Consider the following 11740-nt stretch of genomic DNA (forward strand, 5'->3'; position numbering starts at 1 on the left):
TGAAATGAAAGCTTAGTCTTATCAATGGTTAAACTGGATACAATAAATAGCAAATAATTGGGCAGCATATAATAGGCCCAATTAAGGTTTTTTTTTTCTTTCCCTCATCTAACTAAACCACTCCAGCCCCCAACACAGCAAGCTGTCCACAATATTCATAAGCAATTTGATGCTTTTATGTTTTTTAAGAAAAAGATGAATTTTTCTTCACTGAAAGAAATAAGTATTCCTCCGGTTGCAAGGGTAAGATCCTGGATGGCCAGATAAAGGAGGAGCAAGGGAAAAGAGATAACCCATGGCCAGCTATCAGCAATATGTCATAACTGGACTGAAATCAGGCATTTACACAGCCTAGGCTCAATCATCTAAGGTATCCTAGTGCCTTTTGGTTACAAGATAATCTTTAAAAACTTCTGAAAAATGACCTGTTCTTACAGGGACACTAGTCAAAGCACTAACCTGGTCTTTTAGCAGCATTATCCCACCACTGGACTGAATGGTACAAATTTCTCGATGCTTGTTCATGGCAATCACTAGTAAGCCATCCATCACTCGTTCTTCTCGCTCACTAGGATCCACCAATAAATATGTTCTGAAATGAATGTTAAATGGTCCTGAACAAATCTGAAGCTGAATGCTAATTATTTTTAGGATAATGGATTTTTTTAGAAATCTAGAATATAGTCAACACAGTGAAGGTCTAAGCCTGTGGATCTGAGTCACTTTACAGAGGAAAGAATTATTTTCATTAACACAAATGGATGATGAAAGGGATTTTTCTCTGAAGTATAAGCCAAACAAACCCTTTCCACCCCTAGGCTGCTTTTGGTCAGTTTTATCACAGCAACAGAAATCAAACTAGAACACCACAATAGTTAGCAAAAGAAATAAAAAAGTCACCATAATTATTTATTAAATATGAAGGAAATCACATCAAGTTAAGACTGAGATTTAAAAAAAAAACAAAACTAAAACATAATACAAATGCCATCTCTTTGATTAAATGGCTTCTAGCTCATTAATACTGAGATAACACTGATTTGGTTCATTTTAAAGTGTCCCCAAGGTTCTGTCCCCTACTTCTAGGTCCTGCTGATGGCGTATCAGAAAAGGACTGCCTATTTCTACACTGCCCACTGCATTTGCTGACACTTGTGGATACTGAGCTAGTCTAAACTGAGGGTGTAAAATTTTGGTTTTCAATGCTGGGCATGGTGGTGTACACCTTCAATCCCAGTACTTGAGAGGCAGAAAGCAGCAGATCTCTGTGAATTCGGTCTGGTCTATATACTGAGTATACTGAGTTCCAGGTCGGTCAGTGCTACCCTGTCTTAAAAAAACAGAAAAAAAATTTTTTTAAATGGATTTCAAATACTCAGTGGATATAAAAGAATGTAGAAGTCCTGAATAATTTTTAAAATATTGACTACATAATAAAATATTTTGTAGATATTAAATATTAAAAAATAAATTTTACTTGTTTTTGTTTTGTTTTGATTTTGGAGAGGGTCTCACTATGTTTCTGAGTTTGGCCTAGAGTTTGCTATGTAGCTCAGTCTGGCCTGACACCCACGGAGATCTTCATGTCTCAGCCTCATTATTGGTATTACAAGGCTGTTACCGGTTTCTTTTCACCTTTTTAACATGAATTGTTGAAAAAATTTTGATTGTTTTTGTGGTTTGCACATTTTATTTTTATTGGATAATGCTGGTCCATTCTCCTGGTCTAAAATTCACATTGCAATGACTAAAAGCTGAAATATTTTCTCTAGTTTTTGTACCAACCTTTTTTTTTTTTCTTCCTGAAGATTTAAGGATCAAGCTTCACTCAGAAGCATCATTATGTGGATACAGTAAGATGTTACAATGTCACAGTAAATTAGTAATTTAGAAGTATGCTATGAGGAGAAAAATGAAGGAAAGTATAATTATGATAGCTGAATTTTTGTCACTCCTATTTTTCTTACAAAGATAGGAAAGAACTGTAAGTGCTCTAGTATTAAAGGAATGTCTATGACACATTTGAGAATAATAATAAAGTTCTTTGCTTCAGGTTGAGGGTATAGCTCAGCTGGCACAACAATGCCTAACATGTTCAAAGCCCTGGGTTTGATCCCCAGCACCACATAAACCAGGCCTGGTGGAACATGTCTATAATTCCAGCACTTGGGAGGTAGAGGCAGGAGGACCAGAAGTTCAAGGTCATTTCTTAGCTATGTAGGAAGTCTGAGACCAGCCTGAGATACATGAGAACCTTATCTCAAAAAAAAAAAAATCACAATAAAATTCCTAGCTGTACTTATAATTTTGGCCCATGACAAACTGACACTTACCCTTTCTGGAAGAAAGCAAAGCTGACACAAATGGGCATATGGTGGATGCTCAATGGCACAGGATCACGCTCTTCAGGTGTATACTGTTTCAGAAGAAAAGGTCAAATCCTTAAAGTCAGTAACTTAGAAAAATTTAAAAACACAGAGAAAATCATCTTGAGAATCAAACCCTAATAAGATATGCAATTTTTAACTCGTAGTGAGTAGCTATGTAATGCCTCTTAAAACTACATCTGTAATTGCATGACTTTAGCACTGTTCCTCAAAACTGTATACCTTTTACAAAAACTGTTTATGGAGTATAATTTACATTCCATAAAATCCACTCACTGTAAGTATGAGTCAATTTTCAGTAACTATGTGTTTGCAACCATCCAGTTTTTTAATTAACTAATTAATTTTATGTTTATGAGTAGTTTTGACTGCATGTATGTAAGTGCACCTATGTGTGCAATGCCCACAGAAGACAGAGGGGCATTGGATCAAATGGAACTGGAGTTACAGATGGTTGTTAGAATCCATGTGAATGCTGGGAATTAAACCTAAGTCTTCTGCAAGCGCAGCCAGTGCTCTTAGCTGCTGAGCCACCTCTCGGCCCCCATGTAGGGTTTCTGAGAAAGAATTCCACATTAGAGTCCTGCTGGTTTCCAGCACCCAAAAATATTCCTGGAACTCATAATTAACCTTCTAAGAAACTGTCAACTTTTACAACATGATTATACCAATTAACATTTCCATCAGCAGTAAGTTTTTAGATGATTTCATTTTTAAGTCTTCAAATCATGTCCTATTTCTTTTTTACTGCCTTTCCCTCTCTCTGTAGGAACAATGTCCTTCAGAGCCTGTCTTGGCATAGTGTCTCAAAGCAGCATTATGAATGACTGCCCAGAAAATTTGGGCATTTGATGGATCCCTTTACAACTCAGGGGCAAAAAGATAAGGACAACACAAACCACTGGTTCTCAAATGGTCCCTGGAGCATCAACAGCAGGACCATACAAGCACTCTTGGAAGTACAAGTTCTTAGATCCTACCGCTGTTCTCCACTACTAGTAGAGCCTTGTAATGTGCTGTAACAAGCCCCCAGGCATTTCTGATGGACTTTTGTCATCTACTTTGCTTAATGAACAAAGGGCCTAAAGAAAATGTGAATCTGCTGAACCACCATCCTTTTCAGTACTTCAGGCCCCTTAAGAATAAGTATCTCATGGTGACCCTAAACAGTGTACTCTGGTCTTTTTTTTTTTTTTTTTTTAACTATTTTTATTTTATGTGTATGAGTGCATTCCCCGCAGGTATGTAAATACGCCTGTGTTGTGCAATGCCCACGGAGTCAGAAGAAGGCAATGGATTCCCCTGGAACTGGATTTTCAGATGGTTGTTAGCTGTCATGTAGGTGCTGGGAATGAAACCCAGGTCCACTGCAAGAGCTTAACCACTGAGCCTTCTCTCCAGCCCTGGAGTACGTTCTTATTGAGAAACATTGCTATAAAGGAAACTGGCAATTTCTAGGACAATTTTGACCATTTGCAGTTTTTGTCTTATGAACAAAATTCAGAACCTGTCTAACTGCCAGCTACAACACAATTCCACTAATAAATAGCTGTCTGCACATCCAAAATACCCACTCCTTCATAGGAACAATTCTGGTTTGAACCTTTAAAGCTTACCAGTGTTACTTCCTCTCCTTGGACAGACACATCAGGTCTTCGGAAGTGACACAAGGCCACAATTGCAGCAATGCTGGCAGCATCAATAATATTTCCATCATGATTTAATAAATGTAGGTCTACACGGATCTGCCAAACCTGAAAGTGAATTTAAGATTTTAGATTTATTTGTTGAGTCTACATGAGTCATTTGAGAACATGAAAATGTGTAAATAAGCCATTCTGACTCTTGAAACTTAATTATGTTTTTATTGTCTGCTAACTTACAGCACATCAACAGTACTTCATTATTATGAATTTGGGTCATATTTCTCACCTTTTCACCAGCAATGACACAGAGAGATTCAGTATCTATACACTTTGAATTTCTTAGACATCTTTCCAAGAGTCGATTCAACTTCACCAACAGATCTGACTGCCTATGGAAACAGGGATGAACAAATGTCATGAAATACAACCCTGTGCACTAAAACTCGCTGCTACTAAGTTTTTCTATGGCTAAGTCAGCTTAAGAAAGATTGAAATACCTGCCAGGTTCAAAAGCTGGAGCAGCCATCTGAGAGAGTTCAAGGTTAAAAAACAGAATACCTTCTGTTGCCCTATTGAGTTTTGGAGAAACAAGTTCACAGGAAACTTGTCCAAGAACTCTGTAAAAATAAAGGTACAAAGTAGTCAAATAAACGTATTTCCTTTCCAATTAAAAAAAGAAGAAATCTAAAATACAAAATCAATTTTCAACCATTGTGACTTAAGTAGCAGAAATTACATATAGAATATACTAGTAGACCAAGTCTAGTGATATGGCTCAGTGGGTTTGACCCCCAGAAACCATTTAAATGAAAGAGACAACTGATTCCACAAAGTTGTGCCCCCTACATACATCATGTGCACACACACACACAATAATAATAAAGTTAAAATGTATACTAGATTACATGCAAAAATAAAACAAATTGGTATACCTAAAAATATGACAGAAAGAAAAATCTTATTACAGTATTTATTATTCCAGACTTAAAGAAAATCAATCCTTCTTTTTAAACAAACAGAACAAACAAGAGGAAATGGAAACCTGAACTTTCTTAAGGTTTGCATATGGCATGGTTTAACATTATCTGACCAAATATAGTCACAACTTTCAGAAACCCAATTCTCATGTCATTCAATAATAAAAGGGAAAGTGGAACTCACTAATGGCAAGATCTCAAGTTCTCCCACATTAGAAGTGAGATATGCAGGTAACAAATTTAGTGAAATCAATGTTAGCTGACTACATGATTTATAAAGGTCATAACTATGATATTCAACTAGAAGAAAGCAAATTTACAGTTAAAATTAAAGTGTCTCCTTATAGCCTCAGCTGGCCTGGAACTCACTGTGTGGACCAGGCTGGCCTCCAACTCCCAGAGATATGCCTGCCTCTAACCCCAGAATGCTGGAATTAAAGGCATGCACCACCACACCTAACATAAAACTAAATACGTTTTCTGCAACCAAACAAAATACTCTTTGAACGTTTGAGCTGCTTGGTAAACCACCATGTCGGCATGCTACTTTCACAGCTCCCTTTGTTGCACTAACAAGAATCCCATTACCTTGTTTTCCCCAGTTCTACAATACAGCATCCATAATCTGTTCCAAATGAGATCCTGATGTTCCTGTAGTCATAAGTTTGTCTGCCATCCAACCGCTGTAAACAAACATTATTTACTCCTTTAACACATATTTATGGGCAACAGCTATGTTTCTCTGGTCATAGGCTTAATACCTGGAGCAAAGTGGTGTGCTAACCACCCCACCCGGAGCCCGAGACACCGACAAGCGCTGGTGGTGAGGCTCAAAGGAACTGACCAGGGCAGAACACTCGCGGAGTTGACAGAATTCACGCAGAGGGCCACCAGAGTCCACACCACCAGCATCGGAGTCTACCTTGCGGGTCACGGGACTGACAACGAATCCACTCCATGGCTCACCCGAGTCCACACCTCAAGGCCCCGCGCCCCCACAGGCCTCGCACCTTCTTCTCCTCGATGGCTCGGAGCAGGAAGCGGCGCTCGCAGTTGGAGAGTGGCGTTTCTTTCATGCTGTCTACTCACACGCGGTCCAGCACTAGAATCTCCGGGAAGAAACTCGCCCGAGATGCTGTGCACACTGGCTCATTCCGGGCGCGCAGAATGACGTCATCTAGGCGACGGGCTGGGGACTGGGTGCCGCCAGCCGCCTGTAATGAGCAAACTCGGAGCTCAGCATGGGCGGAACTATGGGCCTGGGTGGGTGGGACTGTCTGGCTGGTGACCCGGGCTGGCTGGGTGGGAGGGGCCAGATGTGCTGCGGGAGGAAGGGCTGGGTAGCGGCTAGGGGTTTGGGGTCCGCAGACCTGTTGGACCAAAGCTGGACAAGAGTTGCCCAGGGTGGGGAGTAGCCCAAGATGGCCCCAAACTCGGCAGTCCTTTTGTCTCAGTCTCCCACGTGCTGGTATGAGCCACCACACCCAGCTAAAACAATGAATTTTTATTAAATTACTATCATTAAAATTTAATGTCTGTGGCCCTAAGGTTTCTGTGGACTTAACTCACTGTAATGCACCTAAATGCTAAGAAAGTTGTGAAGTAGGCCTTTCGCAAAGATCATATCCTGATCTCTGGAAATTGTATAAGGTGACATATATACAGTCACCTTATGTGGCAAATATTTTTGTAACTATGATTAAAATTGGAATTTTGAGATGAGTGGATTGTCCTGGATTATCTGAGTGAGTGGATTGTAATTATAAGGGTCCTTAACTGAGGGAGGCAGGAGAAGGAGAGAGGAACTAGGAAAGGACAAGGGGGTGACATAGGCTGAGAGGTCAGAAAAGAAAGAAGATGTTGCACAGCTGGCTTTGTAAAAGGCTACCAGAACTCTAAAATATTATGTTGCTTTTAGACTTGAGTTTCTGGTAACTTGGCATAGCAGTGCCCTAGTCTAGACTGTTAGAACAATGTGCTGTGGGCTGGCTGCCTTATAAACAACGTATTTCTCACAGTTCTAAAAGATCATGGTGCAACTGACTCAGTGTCTAATGAGGATTTGCCTCTTGGTTTGTAGACAGCCCTCTTTTTGCTGCCTCCTAACACAGTAGGAGGGTAAGGGAGCTCTCTGGAGGCCCTTATAAGAGCACTAATCCCATTCATAAAGTCAGTGTCTTTAGCCCTGTGTCTCATTCATTTTCCAAGCCCCATTTTTTCATACCATCACATAGGGGGTTAGGATTTCAGCATGTAGGACTTATCAGGTGTATGTGTATGGGGTGGGGGTGGGGGATGAATGAACACAAATGATCCATCTACAGCAAGCAAAAACAACCCAGAAAACTCATGTTTCCAGATAATATAAAAGACGTTTAGCAAAAATGGAGTTTCAGGTAAATATTTTTTTTAATATATGTGTCCAATTTGACCCATATATTATATAGGACATACTGAGTTTAAAATGTCTCTTCTTTATCTGAAATTCAAATGTATTGAACCTTCTTGTTCTTATTCTTCTTTCCTTCTTCTTCCTCTTCCCTTTCCTCCTCCTCCTCCTCCCCTCCACCTCCCCCCTCCTCCCCTCTTCCTCCTCCTCCACCTTTTTCTTACTCCTCCCCCTCCTCTTCCTTTTCTCCTTCCTCCTCCCTCTCCTCCTTCTCCTCCCCCTCCTTCTCCTTCTCCTCCCCCCTCCTCCTCTTCCTCCTCCTTCCTCCTCCCTCCTCCTCCTGCTCCTCTTCTTCTTGCAACCCTGAATTAGTATAATTTGCTTATCCATTCATTTCTGTATTCATTTTGATCTCCATTTTTGTGTTAAATTCTCTGACAAGAGGCTATCTCTGTTTATTTTGAGTTTTAATTCCTATGGGAGATACAGTATTTGTGAAGATATTTTTACTTGATGATTCTTTATTGTTAGATAAGGATATGTAAAAATACTGAGTGAGAAGAACTTTTTTTCTATCCTTGGCACAAAAGGGAAAGCCATGAATGTCATCTCACAATGTTAAAGCTGTATGGGTTCTGGAATACCCAGTGTGCAGCTTGCAAAGCCAAATGACTCCAGGGCCCAGGAAGATTACAAGTGAATGAAGGTGGTCAGATATAGGACAATAGGGAAAGGTGGAGACTGTGGTACCCACAAAATGTATGATCAGTCTAAAGGATTTAAATATTGACAAAACAAAATTCAGACTGCTAGTTTAGTCCTGTTCCCATAATCTCCAGCATGTCCAATTATTCAAATACACACAACTTGCTGAGATGCTCCTGGCTTCTTTTAGCCAGACTTTTAATCCCAAGATTTTCCCATTTATAAATCCTAGAACTTCTAAGGAACATAATTCATCTTTTAAAAACTACCCAAACTCTTGCCTTCTTTCTGTGATCCTCTCTCTGGCAGCATCAGTTTAGCCAGGGAGCCAGCCAAAGACATAAATTCCTAGGTGCAATCCCAGAGAAACTGGAGGCAGAGGGCAGTAGTCTGAGTTTCCCATCCCCTGCAGTCGATTCTCTCACAGAGTAGAAAGTCCAGAACCTCTGATCTCAATTTCTTGGAGAAACAGATATAGCCAGTCTTGTGTAGCTCTTGGAACCCAGTTGACTTTAGATAAAATAATGACAGGCATCAGCACCCCTTCCCTTTCACAGTGGACACTGCCAGTTGTTTGCAGACACCCAGAGTTAGATGGAGTCAGAAAAGCATATGGAACTTGTTCTGTGTGCCAAGGAGTGTAACTGGCACCCACAAAGTTAAATAAGATGTGCAGAGACAATCTTCACTTGACATTTTTTTGCAATCTCTAAGGCCATCCACCTGCTGTGGATATATTTTATGAAGGAATCTGCAGTTCATACAAAGATAAATCTGTATCAATGGCATGTACTTCCTTCAATGACCGGAAAATTTTTTTAATTGTTTATTATTATTGTGGGAGGGGCATGCATGTGAGGTCAGAGAATGACTTTAAGGAGCCAGTTCTCTTCTTCCACCTTTATATGGGTTCCAGGTGTTGAACTCGGGTTGTCAGTTTTGCATGGCAAGGGCTTTATTCACTGAACAATTTCACTGACTCTGAATGTGGCTTTTTTTTTTTTTTTTTGAGAGAGACAGTATATCTTTGTAGCCCCAGCTGGCCTGGAACTCACTATGTAGGTCAGGCTGGCCTCAATCTCATAAAGATCCACCTGCATCTGCCTCCTATGTGCTGGGATTAAAGGTATACACCATCACCCACCATGCCCGGCTCACTGGGGAATTTTTTTTTTTTTTGATCTTTTTGAGACAGGGTCTCCCTGTAGCCCCAGCTGTCCTGGAACTCACTATGTAGATCAGGCTGGCCTTGAAGTAACAGAGATCTACCTGCCTCTGCCTCCCAAGTGCTGGGATTAAAGGTGTGAGCCACCACACCCGGCTCACTGGGGAATTTTTAATGGCCTCTAAGAGGCTTTCTGTAAGGAAGGTATAATTCACATCTCAAGAATCTGGCTGAAGCTGCATGAAACTGGAAGTTTCTACCTCCAGCAATAGAAAATGCTGGGAATTTGACTTTTTATTCATACATAGAAAAGCCTTGGCCAACTCTGCTTTTACTTAAAAAAAATAAAACCCACAAAACTCTGGCCCTTAAAGTGTTATTTAGCATGTCAGTGACAAAATGATCCATTCAACAATATATTTTTTAACTTTAAAATTTATTTTTTTATTTTTTTATTTTATGTGTATTCATGTATTGCCTGCATGTAGTAAGTGCGCCCATGTCGTGCAATTGCCAAAGAGGTCAGAAGAGGCTGTCAGATTGATCCCCTGGGACTAGAATTACAGACAGTTGTTAGCTGCCATGTGGGTGCTGGGATTCAAACCCAGGTCTTCTTCAAGAACAACCAGTGTTCTTAACCGCTGAGTCATCTCTTTAGCCCCTCAGCAGTTTATTTTAATCTTATTTAATAATGATATCTGAAAATGCAGACTGTATATTATAATTTCCATGAATATACATCTCTGAAAAGAATTATCAATGTCCAACATAAAATAACAACTGGGAAGAAAATTGAATTGAACATAGATTATGTGATAAGCTTGCTGGTGAGAGCTTCTTTAACTTGAGTTGGTTGGTGAGGTCTTCTTTAATTTAAGCTTGAATGTGGGACCTTCTTTGAGTTTGATGGTGGGGTCTTTTTGGCTTAAGTTTGAAAGTGGGAGTCTTTGTAAACTTTTGTTTCTGGCATTGCTGATGAAATTTAGATTTGTGACAACTTTGCAAAACTAAGAATTTAGTCCTTTTCCAGTATACTTGTGTGTTTGAATATACTATATATTCCAAGTTCTTTTCTAAGTACTGGGAAAATGGGGGAAATAAAACTTTTAAAGCCTGAGGGCTGGAGAGATGGCTCAGCAGTTAAAAACACTGACTGTTCTTGCAGAAGACCCGGGTTCAAATCCCAGCACCCACATGACAGCTAACAACTGTCCATAACTCTAGTTCCAGGGGAAGCAACAGCCTCTTCTGTCCTCTGTGGGCATTGCACAACACGGGTGCACTTACTTACATGCAGGCATAACACTCATACACATAAAATAAAAATAATAAATAAAATATTAAAAAAACTTCTAAAGCCCCCTGGAGCTTATAAACAAGCAGACAAAAAATAATCACCTAACACACAGTACTGCCTCTCAATGATGTGCGACTAAAAGAAAAGCAAAGTCCTCATCATAATGTAGCAGGGGGCTTCTCTGCAGACAGTCTGATCAGGAGGGAGGCCACACACAATGATGGGGCAAGGTGCTGGAGGTAAACCGGGTGATTGAATTCTAAAGAGTGAGCACATAGCACACCTGGATTTGAGAGTTTAATGGAGAAAGTCCAGGCTCCACTATGCTTCCTGGTTTAATTCCAACTCCACAACTTATTAACTGAGTGACCTTTGGCAAGTTGGAAATCTCCCCCTTTCTCCCAGCCAAAAACTGGGCTTAATTATAACTTACCTTACAAAGTGGTAATGAGGGTTAAATAAGTTAACATCTGAAAAGCCCTTGGAACATGCCAGAGTCCACTGCTAACAAGACTAAATGCCAGCTTACTAGTCTTACTGTTTTCTCTATTATATTTTTTCATTTTAAAAATATTTTATTATATATTTTATTTTATATGTATGTGTGTTACCTGCATGTATCTAAGTGCACCCATGTTGTGCAATGCCCACAGAAGGGCAGAAGAGGGCGTTGGATGCCCTGGAACTTGAGTTATGGACGGTTGTTGGCCACCGTGTGGGTGCTGGGAACTGAATCCAGGTCCTTTGCAAGAGCAGCCAGTGCTCTTAACCACTGAGTCCTTTCTCCAACCCCATATTCTTTCTTTTTATTCTTTCTTCCTCCTCTTCCTCCTCCTTCTCCTCCTCCTCCTTTTTTTATGTGTGCATGTGTGTTTTGAGAGAGTCTCCCTATATTTCCTAGGCTGATCTTGAATTCTCAATCTTTCTGCTTCTCCCTTCTCAGTGCTGCAAGGGTAGATGCATGCCAATCACAACTAGCTAAAATATTTCTTTATTTATTTCCTAAACAATGCCAGCACATCCTACTTTCCAGAGGTGTGGTGGCATGGTGGGAGCTGTGTTTGTTTGCTTTTCTCTTTTGCAGTGGTAGGGATTGTTGGGTAGGTGTCCTCTGAGGGAACTAGAACTGAACCCTAAGAGACTCAGAGAGGGGATGATCTAGGGACTGACATTG

At 40.3% G+C, this 11740-nt stretch overlaps 1 protein-coding gene across 2 annotated transcripts in view; it reads right to left on the reverse strand.

The window, feature by feature from the left end:
* Positions 1 to 6200, reverse strand: part of Exosc9 (exosome component 9) — an 11341-nt gene extending 5141 nt beyond the window's left edge. The window contains exons 1-7 of one of the 2 annotated variants that reach the window (XM_008849240.3): positions 6021 to 6199; positions 5599 to 5693; positions 4531 to 4650; positions 4320 to 4422; positions 4004 to 4141; positions 2334 to 2416; positions 460 to 592 (exon numbers count right to left, since the gene is read on the reverse strand). In XM_008849240.3, the coding sequence (XP_008847462.1) occupies positions 460 to 592; positions 2334 to 2416; positions 4004 to 4141; positions 4320 to 4422; positions 4531 to 4650; positions 5599 to 5693; positions 6021 to 6086 (738 nt within the window). In that variant the 5' untranslated portion in view covers positions 6087 to 6199. Of the gene's footprint in view, positions 1 to 459; positions 593 to 2333; positions 2417 to 4003; positions 4142 to 4319; positions 4423 to 4530; positions 4651 to 5598; positions 5694 to 6020 lie in introns of both variants that reach the window. The other variant, XM_029554139.1, reaches the window with a different exon arrangement.
* Positions 6201 to 11740: the final 5540 nt, after the last annotated feature.

This window comes from Nannospalax galili, unplaced genomic scaffold, assembly GCF_000622305.1.
Source record: "Nannospalax galili isolate Female #2095 unplaced genomic scaffold, S.galili_v1.0 scaffold64, whole genome shotgun sequence".
Lineage (NCBI taxonomy): Eukaryota > Metazoa > Chordata > Mammalia > Rodentia > Spalacidae > Nannospalax > Nannospalax galili.